Genomic DNA, 20,007 nt, shown 5'->3' with positions numbered 1-20,007 from the left:
AAAATAAGATAGTACAGCTGTACTAATATAAAAAGGGATAAAAATACTATCAGATTGATCATTATTGTGGCTAAAACAGAAGTATTTGCCTGTATGAGCTAAAACCTGTGTTTGATGGGGCAATGCAATACTAAACTCTGGCTCAGGTTTTGGGTGAATACAGCAAGATTGATAGTTTTAAGTATATCCTCTGAACCGAGACATTTAATTGTGGTGGTACAAAATCCAGGCAATCATAGCATGAAGTGATACAAAACCAAGTAGAAAAACCTTAGCATGAATTTGAGTAAACAGAAACATGTAATTTTAATATAAGCTGTATAACCTATCCTGGCAACCCAAAGTTAGTGGAACAAATCATAAAAAAAATTGGCACAAAATTTGGAAGAATGTAGATGTTTCTCCAAATCCCAATCTAAAATCAATTGTCAGGTGTAAAATCCAGATTTGTGGAAAAGAAAATGATATAAAACTAATACATAAATTTTGAATGGAAACTGAATTTTAGGAGTTATAATTATATAGCTTGAATCTAGGCTACTGTATACTGACAACATAGTTCATTTTTATTGCATGAATTCAGAGGAACAATAATAATTACTAAGAGTGTATGAAAGATAAAATTCTCTCCCAAAGAAATATATTACAAATTACAGAAGAAAATCATAATCATATTTATAAATTATATTAATGTATCAATAAATCTAAAATGACAAATATCATTTTAGTGATTCAAAATCCACTGATAGAAACAAATTAACTGAAATGATTGCAATTATGTTGTTCATTTGGTTAAAACTATTTATATTAAAAAGATTGGGAAAAAACTTATAAAATAATTGTGTACCATATTTCTCAACAACTGAAATATTTTCTTTATTAAAATTATTTTTAGATGCTTTGCAGTACATAATTATAAAAAATGCACATTAGTCAATGCAAACTGACTGACTTTTAGTCTTTTTTTTCCATAATGTCAACATTACTTTTGCTTTGCATATTTTTGGTATTTTCATCTTTGTCAGTAGAAGAAAGGTTTTCTACTGTGCCAGCTTCCAATATTTTTTCATGCTGTCCATTCAATTCATCTTCTATTATTGTTGGTAATTGATTGATGTTTTTGGTTTTACATTCAAATTCCATTTCTTCTAGCACTTGCCCTGAAGTATCTAAAGATGCTGCTTCCAACTGACCTTCTAAATTTTCTTCTTTCCTTTTTGCTTTGAATACCTCAAGCCCCATCATTCTCAGGTAATGCAATCGCTCATTCTTGGGCACGAAGGCACGAAGGGATGTCTTGCCAAGCCAACCACACAGCAAAACAGAGCACTGATGGGTATCTTGTTTGCTACAAATAGACAAATGCATACTCTGTTGATACTTCAGTTTTACTTTCTTCAAATGATTCATCAGTAATTTTAAACAATACTAATGACTTGTTTGTTCTAGGATCCTAGAAATTAGGGTTTCTAGAAAGCATTCAATTAATCCTTTTATGATTTCTGTTCAGTTTCTATTCAAAAGGATCTGTACATCCACACACAAATTTGCATAAATGGAACACAGAGGTCACTTACCTTTGGTCTGGTTCATATTTCAAGACAATGCTCCCCATAGCTGAAACAAAGAGAGTGTAATGTTTTAAAGCAACAGATTACTGTAATACAAATTACATTAACCCATAGCGATCCAACCTATGATCCACAGTTATTCTCCATACAGTCTGCTGAACACTACCATCAAAGCAGATGTTAGGAAATTATGAATATTCTTGAGCTGGTATTAAAAATGTTGGGATAGTGATCTTCATCAGATAGAGGAATCTCTAAATTTCACAAGCTCTCATTTACACAATGAACTTGATTACTGGGTTATCTTTAGTCCCAAAAGTAAGTTGGGGCCCAACATCAGTCTCTGAGGCATTCTTAGAAAATAAAAATAATGGATGGCTACAAGCTACAAGTCATTTTGGCCAAGTGAAAACACGAAAAGTAAAGTTAGCAAAAAGGATACCAGAGAGGTTTAAGAGTTACCATCTGATGAATGGGCATCAGCATTCACTATTAATATAAAAAGGTAACCAGCTACAAATCAACTTCTCTAAAACTAAATAAACAACGTAAACCAAATTTTGAATCTCAAATAACTTCTGGTACTAGTTAGCAAGAATGCTCACTTACCCATTCCATTCAGTTGACTGCGTGATTCATTACTGAACCTACTTAAGAATGGATTTTCTTCAGTTAACAAAATTTTAATATCTTCTATGCCAGCCTTAATAGTTCTGGCACTGATGAAAGGGTGCAATGTATATATGCCCTGGAAATGAAAGACTTAGTTTTTAAAATGCAGCCATTTCTTTCAAAATTCAAAACAGAAATCTATTTTTAAGGAAAGATTTTCAGCAACTGAATGGAATATAATAATAAGAGACTGGAACTTTCAACACTTTCTGGCTGTGTAATACAATAGTATGAAACAAAATATACAGTCAATTAATAGACTACATCAACAGTACAGTCTTCTAACCCTACAGAGTGAATTAAAACATCCTCAAACTTGTATTACTTTCATGTTAAACATATACATACATACATACATACCCACATACATACATACATAATATATGCGTGCATGTATGCGTACATTTGCCTGTCCCAGCAGTTTCCTGTCAAGGTTTTTTTTCAGGAGTGGTTTGGCACTGCTTTTTTCCTAGGGCTGAAAGACAGTGATGGCCTAATGTCACCCAGTTAGCTTCACACCTAAGTTGGGACAATTCACACTCTCCTGGTTTCTAGCCCAATAGCAATAGCACATACTGTTTTAGAGTGCTTTACAGCCCTCTCTAAGTGGTTTACAGAGTCAGCATATTTCCCCCAACAATTTGGCTCCTCATTTTACCCACCTCAGAAGGATGGAAGGCTGAGTCAACCTTGAGCCTGGTAGGATTTGAACTGCCAAATTGTAGGCAGCTGGCTGCAGAAGTAGCTTGCAGTACTGCACTCTAACCACTGCGCCACAGCAGCTCCTAATGCCATAAACACTGAGGATACTTTAAAAAAAAATCTAACATAGAAACTTCAAGAGATTGCCATTCTATTCCAACAATCCTACTACCCCAATAAAAATATACCGCAATTTAGGTAGACATGGTATTCCCAATTAAAATTGAAAATTAAACAGCTTAGCAACTGACTCATATTTATGACTGTTGCAATGTCCCAGGGTCATGTGACCACCTTTTGCAATCTTTCACAAGTAACGTCAATAGGGAAGCCAAATTCAATTAACTACCATGTTATTAACTTAACTACTGCAGTGATTCACTTAACAACTATGGCAAGAAAGGTCATAAAATGATGCAAATTCATTTAACCCAAAATCTTGCAGAGCAACAGAAATTTCGGACTCAATTGTGATTGTAAACCAATTACAATTTCTTTGTGATGAAAGAAGCAATATTCTCCAGTGCCACTTAAACTTCAGTCCTGGTCTAAACAGAGCACTTCCAAACAATATTTCCATATGCACGGATGGACCTAAGCATTGTTAACAGAGATATTCAACTCTACTACAAATCTATGCAAATTTTACACCACTGTATAGCACAAAACTGTTAATGCTGAAATAAATTCCCTAAATGAAATAAAAGAACAGGAAATCTTATTATGAAGTTCTCTTCTATTTATTTCAAGGTACTGTTCCAGGGAAGTGAAATATTCTTTTGATGGTTTCTAACGTAGTATGGTGTAGTGGTTAAGGAAATGAACTAGCATTGTAGTGACAATATTTTAGGTCCATCCATATGAGCTCACTGAGGAACTTTCAGCCAGTCATTTTTTCCTCTGCCTAACTTACCCCACAGGATTGTTGTTTTATATCCTTGACACAAAAGATATAATAATAAATTAAAAGAATGAATGAATGAACACTGCCATTTTTAAATCTTTAGGTCTTAAGCCTATTCCATTTTGGTTTATAGATAAGTACTTTTGTCTCAACTATTAATTTATTACAATGTAACTTCAAAAAAAAAAAAAAACCTAGCAGTTTGAAGCTGCTAAATAAAACTTCATCAGTAAGCATGATAATAGGTCTCCTATTTGTGACACTGTGAATGATTATTATACCTACCTTGAATACTTTTAAGTTTTACTTTAAATTGTTAAACTCCAAGGCTCTTTCATATGTGAGAAAAAGAAAGATATCTGCCAACTATCATGTGTTATGTTGCCCTAGGTTTCTTCAAAAGGGTGAAGTACCAATAAAGTGAGTAATAGTAAAAACAAACATAATGTAATGAAGTGAATATAAAAGCATATGCAGTAATAACACAGGACAAATCTAAATATTGCAAGTTGTTGTTGTTGTTTCCAGGAGGATTATAGAAAAATAAAATGTAATAATAATGTGATTCATTCTTACCTCTTGTGCTAATCTGAAGGCACAACCATCTCCATCATTATTGCGGCACCACACTTTAATTCCTGTGTTAATAACCTACATGAGGTTTTAAAAAGTAGGATATTTCAGCGTACTTAAGCATTACAATACCAATTAGTAATTTGAAGCAGTTTGGCAGAACTCAGCACCAACAATGGTGGAACAATATACCAATATATATTGATAGTGAGATATGAGGTAGAACAGGCATTTAATAGAGTTCCATGAATCACATAAGGATTATTTTCAATATGTATTCAATATTATATTCAATATATATTGAACATAATAAATATTGAAATAAACAGAGAAAGGTATAATGCCTCAAAATAAAACCTCAAGGCAGACAAAGTTTTGGGATAAAAAGAAGATTGAGTGATCATCTGTGCATTCATATAAGGAATCACAATTACAGATAAATTACACTTTTTTTTTGGTAATCTCTATAAATCACATATAGAGATGATTTGTAAACTGTACTCATCAGAGGTGGAGCGAATATGTCACTGTAGTACACAAGAAGGGACGTCTTCTTCAAAAACAGCATCCAACGTAGTACTAGTCTTACTGAATAATTTTGAATATTGCGGCCTTTGGGATCAAACGGTCTATCAACAAATATCAAGGAGTGATATACTGCTGCTGGTATTACATCTGCCCTTAAGAAATCATCCCACAATATGCTGCATGGAAAACTTGGGCTTTGTTAGTTGACTGGTATCTATAATCCAACTTGTTATTTTTTGTGGACAGGCAATTAAATCTCCCTTAAACATAAGTTTTTCTTTGTCAATTCATATAAAATGGCAGTTGCAACATCTGCCTGAAAGACTGCCCCAAAATAAAATAAAAAAGCCAAGATTTGCCAAACAGTTCAAAAATTCAAGGATGGTTCCACTAGAACGGTTTGAAAAGAAAAATAATTGAGCAAATGAATTAAAGTACTGTATGCCAGATTCAATGCTGCAGTAGTTGCATGAATTCAAGGTCAAGAATGATTACAACAGTTACTGTCAAGAATTAAAGACTATGAGATGCAGATTTAAATAGTGTAATAATGGGGAATCTCCCCTGAGCCAAATACTCTTACTGACCTAAGATTTTGCAGAAATTTTAATCCTGTAAGAGCTCTATCCCAGACATAGAGATAACTGTCTCCTGTACCTTCAAATATTTCTGATTTATTTTAGGAGGGGCAAGCAGTGCCTTGCAGAGTTATCTTCATGAGAAGAATGGTGGACTGAAGATGGCTCTGGGAAAAGCAGAACCAATGTCTGCAGTTAAGAACAGGGAGCCAACAAGCAGATTGACTCCTTCTATCCTCTCTGGAGAAAGAGAGGATGCAAGATCCCCCAAACTATGTGCCATGAATTTGCTTCTCATTAGGAGGCTGAAAAATAGTGGTCTCCAGGGCGTAGAACAGGGGTGGGCAAACTTTTTGGCTCGGGGGCGCATTGACTTTTAAAATTTGACAGACGGGCCAGGTCAGCACAAGATTTTGGGAATCGCCCCCCACCCTTCACCCCCTCTTCTCCTCCTTCCCCTCCACTCGGAGGCCCCTGAGTCAGGAGTTGCTACCGCCGGCGCGGCTCCGCGCTCCAGTCCCGCGTTGCCTTGGGAAGGGAAGGGCAAAAAGGAAGAGCCGCGGCGGTGCTTTGCAACGGGAGCAGCGGCACTGGAGGCTCAGGCTCAGTGGCTCCTGGTTTTGCCTTTTCCTTCCCAAGGCAACGGGACTGGAGCCGCACGAGCTGCGCCGGCGGTAGCAACTCCTGACAGCCCCAGCCGGACACCTGAGCGGAGCCCGGGCGAAACTGCCTGTTGCTGCTGCCGGAGCACCGCGGGTCACCTCCTCCAAGCAGCTTGCCCGTCCGCCAGGCTTCCCCTCTGCTGTGCGGCTCGGGGCCAGGCGCAGCGCCCACAAGTTAAAGGAAGCCGAAAGTTGCTGGGAAGTTGCTCGGGTGCTGGGAGCAGGCTTTTAAAGTGCCACCTGAGCAAAGTTTAAGCAGCCGCCCGCCCGCCCGCCGGGCGGAACCTTCCTGCTCCTCGGTGGAAGATGCTCCAGCCTGCAAACTTTGCCTTTGCAAAGTTTAAGCCTGAAGCCCCGGAAAAAAGGGGATCGGCGGGGACTCACCTTCGGAGAGGTCGCACTCAAGGTGATTTCGAACTCCACACGAGGCCTTTGCAAATTTTCTTTCCTACCCCTAGATCGCTCCGCACTGTTTTGCAGCTTTGGGGGCCACGCGGCACAGGGCAATACGCCACGCCCAGCGATTTTTTTTCAGGGGCGGGCCGGATTGGACAGACCAATGGCAGCAATTTTTTTCAGGGCGGGCCGCATTGGACAGACCAACGGGCCGGATGTGGCCCGCGGGCCGTAGTTTGCCCACCCTGGCGGGAAGAACTAGGAGCCAAGGAAAATTCCTGTATTTGCTCCAGCTCCAATACAAAACCTTCCAAAAGACATCAAGTTTGCACTTCCCTTCCTAAGCGCTTTGGAAAATGCTCCATTATGCTTTAAAGAAGTTCACCACCTTCAAAATGACAAGACTGAAAGCAATGGGTGAGTATCTTAAATCATTAACATGAGAAAAAGAAGAAGTATCTCTATAACTTTTAAAAATTGAAAATAAACAGCAGAAAGCAAGACAAACTTTTGGCTTTAAAATTTTAAATGAATTAAGAGCTCTGAAAACATTGGAATATTGCATTTGGAATAAAGTCTTTGAAATTAATTTAAAAAAATAAATGCATTTTGGGGAATGTAAGAAAACTGTTTTTGATATTGGAGACATAACAAGACAAGCAACTTATAATGGCATTCAGAAACATTTTTGAGGAATTTCATCAGGACTTTGAATCAATAATATCATCAGTGCCGTGTTTTCCTGGGAATAGTCTATTCCCAGAAGATATTAAAGAAAAAAATATGCAACGAAGTCTTTCTGACAAGAATTTAAAGAAGAATTTGTCATTAGACATAAAAAACTTGAATCAGTCTTTAAAAAATTAGCAAATAGAAATGATAGTCCCAAAGAACAACTGGAATAATTGTACACTAAACAATCAAAATCCAGAGAAATGGCATATTGCTAGGATCAAAAAGATGACTTGTGGTAATCCTGATGAGAACAGTTTCTTTACCAGATGCTAATTATTTCTTCCTCGGTAACTCTGCTCATTGGCCAGTCCTGTCTGGAAGTGAATTGCTGGGAGCAAGCAGCATCTTCTTAAAGGGCCAATTACAACTTGAAATGAGTAAAGAGAAGACTGATTTAGCAAGGTGGCAAAAAGCTGTAATGGCAGCCCTGTTGGTTCTTTCATTCATATACAGGATAACATTTTCTTCCTTTATATAATGTGATACTATACCTCTTTATGTAGAATCTATCTGGGACTATTAGCAGTAGAGTGGATGAAAAATCAAAATTGTTGGTAACAGTGCAACCGATGGCACTGATTAATCCAAATTTTGAGACAAACCTTTCTACACAACTGCACTAAAATTAATAGCGAAAGTGCACCATTTGAATCAAGTTGTAACAAAAGACATCAATTTTCAAGAGAAGATTCTCAACTTCTCTTAATAGCATTTTGAATAAGGATTTTTACTGAAAACATAAATACAAATCAAACCTTTAGCTTTTCACTGTTGTTTAACAGTACATCCCGTATCTCCTTGGAAACCATATACACCTGTCTTTTCTTTCCTTCTTGAGTACGAGTTAACAAATTCATTTTAGGGAATGAAGGATCCAGTGCGTAAAAGTTCCTGAAAATAATTTACAAGTATTAAATACAATCATCCTATTGCAATTTTACACAACACAGACAATTCTGTAGGGTGTTTTTTTTTTCCTCAGAAAATATTTTACTGGAACTTACTCAACTGTACTTAAATGAGTAAATGCAGTATATTTAGAATAAGCTCTAAAATACATTCTATTTTATTGGAACTCATTTTCTTTGTTCTCAAAATCATATTATTTGGATTCAGTGAACATGAAGTATAGCATCCTATTATATGAAACACGGTACCACAAAAACTGGAGATGAGGTGAGGTTACAATACAGTGTAAAAATATGGGGACCAAATCATAATGAAAGCTGCGTAACAGATGTTGCAGTCTTACATACATGGAATGCACTAGAGAAAGGGTACTTTTGCTGGCTAGAGAAATCTAACAACAGATTTGTCCAAGTAGAAGCTCTTATCTGATACATATTCTCCATGCCTTTTCTTAGAATAAACGATGCTTTTTTATTAGCAGAAAGGCATCTCTGGATACAGAGCTATGATTTTTTTTAAAAAATCCTTTCAGAAATATTGACTTAGATGTTTTAAATTTTGTATCATCACTTAGGATTTTAAAAGCACAAATTATATATTTTAAAAATATGGGTTTATGGCATTTCATTTGTATGTTTGTCCTTTATTATGGTTTTTTTAAACTTTCAATGTTTTATATGTTTGTCCTTTATTATGGTTTTTAAACTTTCAATGTTTTATTGATGTTTCTGTTGTTTTTTTTTAAAAAAAATCCTCCTAGGAGTCAAAAGGCTGGATCTTCTATGAAATAATTAAAAACAGTAGGACTATTGAGAGATTTTGATTTAAGATATATTAAGACAATCAAGCCAACTTTAGATGTCAACCATATCCCCTCACCATGTATCTTTAGAATTTACTTTCAGTTTCCAACAGACATCTATCTACTTATTTATTAGATTTCTATCTGCCTTTCATTCAAGGAGTTCAAGAAGTCATATACAGTACTCCTTCCTATTTTTTTCCAACAACCATCTTGTGAGGTAGGTTTGACTGGCCCAACATCACCCAATTAAGACACTTCATATACAAATATTTTATGTTCCATTCCACTTTATTTTCTTCAATATGTTAAAAGCTATTCATAAGCTCTTAGTAAGCAAACTATTATACAAAAAATAAAAAAACAATACATCTTACTGAATAGGAGGAAACAAAGGATCTTCTTCGGGAAGAAAAACAAATGGATCTTCTTTGTATCCAAAAAGCTTCATTTTTTTAGATGGTGGAGGTCTGCAAGAAAAACAGAAATGTCCATAGCTTACCATTGTTCTGGTATTGTTAAATAACTTTCTTCCCTCTTCTCTGCAATTTCCAAATTCCATCATTATGGAGTATACAGGCCATCAAGAGGATGGCCTGTATACTCCATAATAAACATATATGGAAAAGCCTTAGTATATTGAAGTTGCTTGATTCAGCAGATCTAGTTGTAACATTTTTATTGTTGTTATTCAGAGTGGTAATTGCCAATAATATATAGTTTCAACAAGGTAACTATATCTTTTTTCATGGTCAGCAGTCTATTACCATGGAATTTCCTAGGAAATGCAGAACAAAACAGCTTTTTAACATTGAGATTAGTTAGTATTGCTAAAGATTTTTCTATTATAACATGGCTTTCACATAACACTTGAGTATTTAAATACATTACACAAGATCGGTTTATTCAATTTTTGTGAGTCACTTCATCCAAAGTCCTTTGAAATATATGTCAACTATGTCTTTTCCAAGAATACGATATAACAGATTACTTGCAGAAATCGAAGGATACGTATTTTAGTCTCATAAACATCCTTTTAGTAGAAGGCAGTAAAGGTAGTCCTTGCCTAACAATTACTTGTTCAGTTACCCCTCAAAGTTACAATGGCACCAAACAGAGACTTATGGATGGTTCTTTTAGTTGCAGCATTCCTACAGTCACATGATCGGAGTTTGGAAGCTTGACAACCTACCTGCAATTTCAACAAATGCATCCTGCAGTCACATGACAGCCATTTATTTGTTTCTGACATGCAAAGTAAATAGGGAAGCCAGTAGGTTGTTGAAAATGGCAACCACATAACATCATACCTACCAACTGTGTGAGATTTGCTTAACAACAGTAACTGGAACTGCTGTTGTAAGTTACTGCAGTCACATGCCATCACATTTTACAACTGATTCTACCAGCAATGGAGTTGCCAATCCTAACTAGCAATAGCAACAGCACTTAGATTTATATACCGTTTTACAATGCTTTTCAGTTTTACAATGCTTTAAGCGTTTTGCAGAGTCAGCCTCTTTCCCCCAACAATCTGGGTCCTCATTTTACCCACCTCAGAAGGATGGAAGGCTGAGTCAACCTTGAACCTGGTGAGACCAGAACTGCCGAACTGCTGGCAGCTGGTAGAAGTAGCCTGCAGTACTACATTCTAACTGCTGTGCCACCATAGCTCTTTAACAATTACCATTGTTAAGCATGGACTACCTGTACTGAAATGTTCTGAGGGTTCTATTTTAGACAGTGGCCATATTCATATATAAGTAATCCTCATTTAATGACTATCTTGGAAGTTTCTAGTTATAACAGTGATAAAAGAGTAACTCTGTGACCAACATACATATTTACAACCATCACAGCTTAACTGAAACTCCAGAAACTTTCTTTCAATGGCATGTTCACTACTACAATCTGTTATATTTATTGTTCTGTGCCTGACCCATTTTTACACAGGGTGTATGTTTACTAGGGTAGCATGTATATTACTGATACTATAAATTTATATAATACTATAATTATTGATTATAAATTATAAATATAAGCAAACTGTTGACTTGTTTGGTATATGGTTTAATGTTTGGAGATTCAGAAAGCTTCACCTTTACCTTATGCTATGGAGTAGTTGGTGATGGAAAGAAAATAATTGCCAGGGTAACTGAAGAGGAGGGTTTTAGACTGAAGAATGGCAATTTTTTTTAATTCCTCTTGTTCTGCATTCTTTTGGAATGGGCAAGAGACTAACAAATAAGAAATCAGCCAGAATCCAGGTAAACAAATAGACATCCAGGTAAACAAATAATTCCAATTATTATGGTATGTGTTTTGTACACAGTTCTTGCTGTTTTAATGCCATTATTCTCAGACATATAGCATATATTGCACCATCAAGTGAATTTAAAATATGCTTCATTTTCTTAGCAGAAAACCACATTCTTTTCAAAAGGCTAGACATTAAGAACAGATCAATAATTCTATGAAATCTATTGTGATTTCAGAGTTTTCCTTAGATGTCTCAGATATCCAACAATTTTCCTACCCCAAAGGGTTAGAGTATAGATCAGCACACTTCTGTTAATAACAACAGCTTTAGTTTTCATTTTCTTACCCACAAACTCCATCCTTTTTGTTCTCCACACTCTTGGTTACTGATGTCTCTCCATCTTTTGCATCTTGCATTATAGGACCTTCACTTTCTAAAGGATGCTGTTCTGCATCTACAGGCATTAAATCTCCAGTCTTCTGAGGCAACTTATTCTGAACCTGTTCCAAAACAGAACAATATTTCAATTCCAGAAAAATCATCTCTGTTTGCTATCTCCAAAATACATTGGAAAATTGATACAACCTTAGAGGGGGTAAAAAAAATTGGACTTCTTTATTTTTTTATTTTGTTTTATTTCTTTTTCACTTTATTACTTTTCCCTATTCTTACTTTCAGTTTAAAATCTATATTGTTTTTCAGTCTATTGAAAACTTTTTAAATAAACAAGACAAAAACCATTTGAAAATTGACAGCAACTGTAACATTTGTAAAATTTAAAAACATTTCAACATTGATAAATATTTACCTGCCCATTTAAGCATGAAATAATTTTAATAAAATGCTAAGAACATCATTCAAGTAGGAATAATAACAACTTGAAAAGTATCACACCGGTGCTATATTCTAGGGTTTTGTTTGCTAATCTATTCAATCATCTATTCTTAGTGAAAACAGTCTATTCTCCAGTGTAAATACTAGAATACAGTTTGTTAAAAATCTCAGTGGCTTAAAGAATTACTATAGGAATAGCTTTCATAGATTACATTCCACTTCACTGAATGCATTGTGCTTTTTATTTGCAACATGGCATAAAAGATGCATCTGAAAATGCTGCAAGTTTCTTGTAGTTACTTGATGCCGCCCGTTTTATTGGATCTTTCATTATCAGGCAACTTTTGCTAGATGATAACCAATCTCCAATTTCATCTTCTTGAACTATACTGCTAAAGTGCTTGGCAAATGAGTAAATATAGACCAGTCAGACATTTCAACCAAAAACCATGCAGCTCATTTTCAGCTGATGCTGACCAGTTCTTGATCTTTCTTGCCCCCTTTTTAGCCAGGCTGCATTCTACTTGTATTTCTTTGGATTGCCCCATTAGTGTTCCCAAAGATGCACTGTTTCTTCTTTGTCATGGGTTTGACTGGTTCACTGCAGTCTCTCCACTGATGGGTTGCTTGAAACAGTTCTGATTAGACTGAAATTGGAGATTCTGCCTATAATATGCAATTTGACCTTTTTATCTGTTGATCTTCTTGGATATAGCTGTTATTTGCCATTCTACTATTATTTGTAATTTAACATTAATACAAAATACTATAGCTGCCTACACCCATTGATTCTGGCATGACTTCTGCTGCTTGATTTGGTTTCTTTTCTATGTATTTATCAAATTTAGAAACTTCCAATCTCACTCTTCCTAAGGAAAGGTGAATAAACATTCTTATTCATTTATTAATTAATGAAATGTATATATCAATTTATATTTATATATCCTCCCATTTCACTGAAAAGAACTCTTGAGCCGCATGCTCAAAGGGTAAAACTGCATATAAAAAACACAAATATAAGAGATATAAAAATCACATTAACAGTAAAGAGGGGATAAATCTAGCCAGCTCATCAATGGAGCTATCTAAGCATGTCTCCAGTTCCCTGGGAACCCAAGACCAGATAACATAACTACGTTTTGAGGCCCCTCTGAAATATCGAGAGATGGAGCTAATCTAATTTTGAGGCGGAAGAATGCTTCATGCAGCAGATGTCATAGCAGAGAAGGCATATCTCGTGGGAGTCAGCAAATGTATGTCCATAGCTGATGGCACCTGCAGCTTTTTTTTCTTTTTCTTTTGCCAGATCTAATTGGGTGGGCTGATGCAACCAGGGAGAGGCAGTCCCTCAGACAGCTCAATCCTATGCCATGTAAGACTTAATAGATCAAACCAGCATCTTCAATTGGACTTGGAAGCAAACTGGTAACCAATGCAGCTTACAGATGGGGAATGTGTGCTGTTCTAGGCGTGCACATTACTGTCCATGCTGCTGTACTCTGTACCAGCCGAAGCTTCCAGATACTTTTCAAGGGCTGCTTCACATAGAGCGCACTGCAATAGTCCAATCTGAAGGAAACTAAGGCATGAGTGATTGTAATCAGGACCTGCCGATCCAGGAACGGGGCCACATTCTTGCATTGTTGTTTCTTATGCCCAAAGCAATTTGAGTGGAGCAAAGATTTAGTGAACACATCAAAGACAGTGGTAAAGATTGACTTTTTCTACGTGTGAGCTAAAGACAAATTATTCATACGTCTATTCTCAATATACAATAGGCCACAAATATTTGCAACAGGTCTTTACATTTGCTTCCTTTTTCTATTGTACACATATCAAGGGCACCTCTCCCAGCTGCTGTCAGGAAGAGTGCTAATTTCTGTTTGGTACCCTCTTTATGGCATCCAGTTGCTCTGAAGCACAGAAGAAATGCTTTGTTGAAAGGCCTGCCTTTGGCCTTCCACAGTGCCAGAATGCTTCTGTTCTGAGGGAAGCTTCAAAGCAGCTTTTCTTTCTCTGCAGCTGTCACCAGTCAGCTACCACCAAAGGGGGCATATTCTCCAAGGGTGGCTCAGTACTACAATTGACTTGTGGTTTGACTGTGCGGTAACACTCAGATGTACTTCTTTTAATAAGCTAACAGGAGAGTTTTGTTTTGTTGGGCCAAAACTGGGTCTCCAGCATGTCACGATTACTGCACAGAAATTCAGATTCACTTCTAAAACTATGTGTTATTCATTTATGGAGAGCCAGTATCAGAAGAGAAATCCTGATTGTAGTTATTAAGATCAGTTTAAACTCAACTCTGACCTGGAGCAAAAAAGTATTTTGCATAGAGCTTTTGCAGTATTTTCAAAGAGCGGACCATTTCTCCCCATAACATAGGTGAGGTTCCACTTTTGATATACAGGTGAAACTCGAAAAATTAGAATATTGTGCAAAAGTTCATTTATTTTAGTAATGCAGCTTAAAAGGTGGAACTAATATATGAGATAGACTCATTACATGCAAAGCAAGATAGTTCAAGCCGTGATGTGTCATAATTGTGATGATTATGGCTTACAGCTCAGGAAAACTCCAAATCCACAATCTCAGAAAATTAGAATATTACACGCAATCAATAAAAACAATGATTGTACATAGAACAATATCTGACCTCTGAAAAGTATAAGCATGCATATGTACTCAATACTTGATTTGGGCCCCTTTTGCAGTAATTACTGCCTCAATGCGGCGTGGCATGGAAGCTATCAGCCTGTGGCACTGCTGAGGTGTTTCAGGATGCTTCAATAGCGGCCTTCAGCTCTTCTGCATTGTTCAGTCTCATGTCTCTCATCTTTCTCTTGGTAATGCCCCATAGATTCTCTATGGGGTTCATTCTTCCTCCAGACTCTGGGTCCTTGGTTTCCAAATGAGATACAAAAGTTGTTCTCATCAGAAAAGAGGACTTTGGACCACGGAGCAACAGATCAGGTCTGTTTTTCTTTAGCCCAGATAAGACACTTCTGACGTTGTTTGCTGTTCAGGAGCGGCTTAACAAGAGGAATATGACATTTGAAGCCCATGTCCAGGATCCGTCTGTGTGGTGGCTCTTGATGCACTGACTCCAGCCTCAGTCCACTCCTTGTGGAAGTCCCCAACACTTTTGAATGGCCTTTTCCTGACAACCCTCTCCAGGTTGTGGGCATCCCTGCTGCTTGTGCACCATTTTCTTCCACACTTTTCCCTTCCACATAACTTTCTATTAATGTGCTTTGATACAGCACTTTGAGAATATCCAACTTCTTTTGCAATTACCTTTTGAAGCTTTCCCTCCTTATGGAGGGTATCAATGGTTTTCTGCACATCTGTCAGGTCAGCAGTCTTTCCCATGATTGTGATTCCTGCTGAACCAGCCTGAGAGACCATTTAAAAGCCCAGGAACCCTTTGCAGCTGTTATGGCTTAATTAGCTGATTAGAGTGGGACACTTTGAGCCTAGAATATTGAACCTTTTCACAATATTCTAATTTTCTGAGATTGTGGATTTGGGGTTTTCATGAGCTGTAAGCCATAATCATCTCAATTATGACACATCACGGCTTGAACTATCTTGCTTTGCATGTAATGAGTCTATCTCATATATTAGGTTCATCTTTTAAGTTGCATTACTGAAATAAATGAACTTTTGCACGATATTCTAATTTTTTGAGTTTTACCTATATAGTAATATCTTCATAGTAAACAATGAATTATGGTGAAATGTATGCAAAACTAGTACAAGAAATCCTTCCAAACAATACAGTAATGATTGTTGATAAGACTATAATCAGCACTGCTAATGTGAAGATATATTCTGCACACATTTACGCTCTCAATTGTCTGGGTATTGTTTTTTCAAACTTAAGACCATTTCCATTTCCTTGTTATTTTACTGCTTACATTGCAACTTCAACTTTTCCCTGAAGCCCATTTTTTTTTTTCTGAAACTGACAACTATGTGATGAAATGAACTCAGACCTGCAAAAGTCTAGGTCATAATTAACCTCTTAGCCTATAAGATGCCATGGATTCCTTTGCTCTTTTGCTGCAAGCAAAAAACAACAACCCAACAACTCTTTAACAAATTATTGTTTAGAAATAGCACTTCCAGATAAAACATCACATGTATATTACAATAAAGGGAAAGAGAAAGTATGAATCAAGGATGCCCTCCATGAGGAAAAATACTCTACATAGTGCAATGTTTTTTTTCTGCATGAAGAAGAAAAATAATATGAAGTACTAGTTTCTTTTATGGAAACATAATCGTTTTTTAAGCTCTATTCCTTGTATAAGGCTTAAAAATCTAACCTCACTAGACAAGGGTTCTGGATTAAATTTGTTTATTTTTGCTTAAATATATATCCAAGGGCTCAGAATGCCTAATTTGAGGTGAATTTTCCGTAGATAATTTCTCATCTCTCTCCATCACAAACTTCAATATTCAGCTGTGATCCAGTTTCCAAAGTAGTTTCCTGTGAAGCATGCTATTTGTAATTCACAATTATTTCATGGTATTTCTAAAACTCTTATCCTTTTAAAACATACAAGAAAATGTTTTTAATAATACCAAACATTACCTTGGGCTGACGCTTGTTCCATGGCATAGGTGATTTTTTAATTAATACAGCAATGAAGAAACCTCCAGTATTCTGGTGATGTGGTAAAATTCTAAAACTAGATAAGCAACATGGATGTTGTATCAATAGGCATATTATTGGGCTCTACTTAACTCTCCCATCAGAAAATGATTTTAAAAACTTTAAATTAAACATTATTATTTTTTGCATGATTTTGTACAACCAGTTTGCTTGCTTTAGTTATGTATCTTATCAAAGAGGACTCAGGATCTGAAATTTAGTAATTACAGCAGATCTATGGCCTCTTCCATCCCAGAACAGCTTCGTTCAGTAGGCATGGCACCTGTATTTCCTTGGAATAGCACAACCGAGATTTCAAGGGTACTGTGAGTGCTGATCAAAAATTAAACATCTCTATCTACCCCAAACTCAGGAAGGACCTTTGGGTATGGCATAATGAATTACCATCAATTCTACTGAGGAGATACCTCAACATTCCCTGATCTGAATGAGTTTGCCCTTATGGTTCAGAGGAGACAAAAACTGATGATGTACAACTGTACAGTATTCTCATATTTTGCTTCCGTCAAGAGTATCCAAGATACCAAATTGCTATTATATCAGCCTCCTATTAACCAATTTTAACATTATTCCTACTACTGCTAAATTCTGTATTGCCAAGGCTATAATATGCTATCAAGTATTGTACTTTTGATTATCGGTTGTTAAGCAGTTTAATGTGGGAAATTGTTTGCAGTACTAATAAAAGAATTTGGAAATTGCTGGAGAAAAATAGCATATAAAATATTGCACCCTACTGCACCCAACTTGTAAAAAATGTTTTCTGGTGTTTTGCTTTTTTTTTTTTGCTGAAATATCTCAGTGTGTATCTTTGAAGGAGGATGGGAAGTAGGTGTTCCTGATACTGCTGGAACTTTATCAAACCCTTAAAATGTATCTCTACATCTTAATTTTTTTAACTGTATATGTCTCCCAGTTGGACAAATACTTGGCAACATTAACTTGAATTCAACACCATCTTACAGATATGACAACTTTACATACCAGCGCTCCAAATGTAACGCTTTAAGTTTTTGTTCATCTTTTAAAGGGAACATTGTGGGTCGAATCTGTGTATGCCTGCTAGGAGGTACTTCTTTCCAGTCTTCAAACCAATTACCATCTTTGGTCATTACCTAGGTGGGAAAATACAACGTCTTTCAAATCTTACTATTAATCTGCTCATCAAAGCAGCACAGCTCCCCTTTCTCTCATGAAATTTAATGCTGAAATGTAACAAGGGCCAAGTGACTACCCTATCATCAATAAATTATATGGAAATTGGTTGCCTTGTAATATGGTTAAACTGGTCTGGGAAAAGATACCTTGAGAAAATATACCCTCTTGATGGTATTATTGCTAAAAGATCTCCAGCCAAGAGGTGCTTCCCACTCCCTTCTCTCACCACAGTGTTTATATAAATGACCAGAGGTGTTCACCTGTCCCCATTCCATTTTTGGGGCAGTTCACAATTTTTTTTAAATTTGGTTCCCATCTGTATAATTTTTACAAATATCTCAAGGCAGCCAACACATCTTCCTTCTCTTATTTTCTTTACATCAATCTTGTGAGGTAAATTGGGCTGAGAAGAAGTGATTGGCTCAAAGTCACCCAGTTGGCTTTCATGACTAGGCAGGACTTGAACTCATGGTCTCCTTTTTAGCCTGTTGCCTTAACCACTAGACCAAACTGGCTCTCCTAAGCAGAAGCATAAAATGCATCACTGTTTATATAGCATGCTTCAGCAATGAAGAAACCTCAGTGAGACTTGAAAAGGGCAATTCAGATGAATGATTTCATTCTGAATAAATAATGAACCCATTTACTTTTGGAAAATTAGTTTGTTCGCGTCTGATATAAATCCCTAAATGCAATACATATTTCTATAAAATTACCTTCCATTTTGTAATGCCTGGCAACCTTTTCAAACCTGGCAACTCAGAAGAGACATCAGCAAGTTCTAAGGCACCTTCAAAAAAACAAATCAAGATTATAAGCATTTGACTGGAAAAGTCATTTGACTGGAATAATGGCTAACCAAGCCGTGCAAGTTATTTTTTCAATATCAAGAATAACTTCATACCTTAAAAGTAAATCTGATACGAATTTAATTTGTATTGTAAATAATTTCTAGTTTAATACATGGATTGAGGTTAGGATTAGCCATAATCCTACCAGCTGGTCAACTCAAGAAAGAGCTGCTTATAAAAGCACCCAAAGGCATATTTTGTCACTGTTAAATTTGCAAGTAAGTTTGAAAATAACTATGCCCCAGCAGCCATTATATTACTTAAAGTTCTGATCATGGTTATGATATTCCACAATGATGTTCTATTAAGAGCTTAGACGTCATTCAGTCAAAAATTTAAAAAATAATAACACTTGTCCATCATTCAAATTTTTATGCTTTAATCTAGTTACAATCAGGATGCATCCCTTTTGGGGCTCAATTAAGATTCTGTTGACCCAATTCTGCCAGAAACGAATCTTTTGGGAAATGTCCATTCTCCACCTCACCTTGCTAAACTGGCATGGTTCTTTCCTAAAGAGATAAATTAACAATGACTTAACATACTGAGGCCTTTCCTCAATGCCATTTTCTCCCTTGTTTAGATAAACTGACTGAACTGAAACAGAGAATTGGGATTTAAATATTCAAGCTGAGAGAATCAGGACTTCTAATGATTTCTATAGCGTAATTGCCCCCCCAAAAAACCAATCCACTGGTAGCTATTCATTTTATATCTACATGCTCCTTGTAAGAGGCTCTTTATTCTGACACAAATGGGAACTACCTAATAGGAGAACAACTAGCAGAAGCACTAACATTCCTTAAAAGCCAAACTTTCCTGTGCAAAGATGAAGGATGACTCTGTACCAATGTGCTGTTAAAATGCCCATTAAATACTGAATGATCAACATTCATAGCTATAATTGTAATTTTAATTGCTCCTGTGAGTATGGGATTATTGCTCTTCTTTTATGTGATCAATTCTCAGGTGAGGCTGCAAAATTTCCATCAATAGCTATGGCTTTTAGAAGCCATTGGTGCTGCCTTTATTGTATCAGACTTTTCTGCTTTTTTTCTATTTTATTCACCATATTTGCTGATCACCCATGGATTGTGCCACGTACAATATTTGTAATGCTTATGCTTAGACTCAATTTTACAGAATTTTAAAATCAGAATCTACCTTTAGTAATATGGATAGAATTTACTA

The 20,007-nt window shown here is 36.2% G+C and overlaps 1 protein-coding gene across 1 annotated transcript in view; it reads right to left on the bottom strand.

Annotated features, from left to right (window-relative positions):
• Positions 1-851: 851 nt before the first annotated feature.
• Positions 852-20,007, bottom strand: part of NSUN2 (NOP2/Sun RNA methyltransferase 2) — a 38,991-nt gene continuing 19,835 nt past the window's right edge. The window contains exons 10-19 of the mRNA XM_026672518.2: positions 18,682-18,755; positions 17,792-17,922; positions 16,727-16,823; positions 11,638-11,792; positions 9,410-9,502; positions 8,077-8,212; positions 4,426-4,500; positions 2,181-2,319; positions 1,578-1,617; positions 852-1,348 (exon numbers count right to left, since the gene is read on the bottom strand). Of these exons, the coding sequence (XP_026528303.2) occupies positions 955-1,348; positions 1,578-1,617; positions 2,181-2,319; positions 4,426-4,500; positions 8,077-8,212; positions 9,410-9,502; positions 11,638-11,792; positions 16,727-16,823; positions 17,792-17,922; positions 18,682-18,755 (1,334 nt within the window). The 3' untranslated portion in view covers positions 852-954. The remainder of the gene's footprint in view (positions 1,349-1,577; positions 1,618-2,180; positions 2,320-4,425; positions 4,501-8,076; positions 8,213-9,409; positions 9,503-11,637; positions 11,793-16,726; positions 16,824-17,791; positions 17,923-18,681; positions 18,756-20,007) is intronic.

The sequence above is a fragment of the Notechis scutatus genome, chromosome 3 (genome assembly GCF_049901735.1).
Source record: "Notechis scutatus isolate UNSWTSFEM ecotype Mainland chromosome 3, rNotScu1.2, whole genome shotgun sequence".
Taxonomy (NCBI): domain Eukaryota; kingdom Metazoa; phylum Chordata; class Lepidosauria; order Squamata; family Elapidae; genus Notechis; species Notechis scutatus.
The sequence above is the reverse complement of the archived record's forward strand: the minus strand, read 5'-3'. Positions and strand labels throughout refer to the sequence as shown.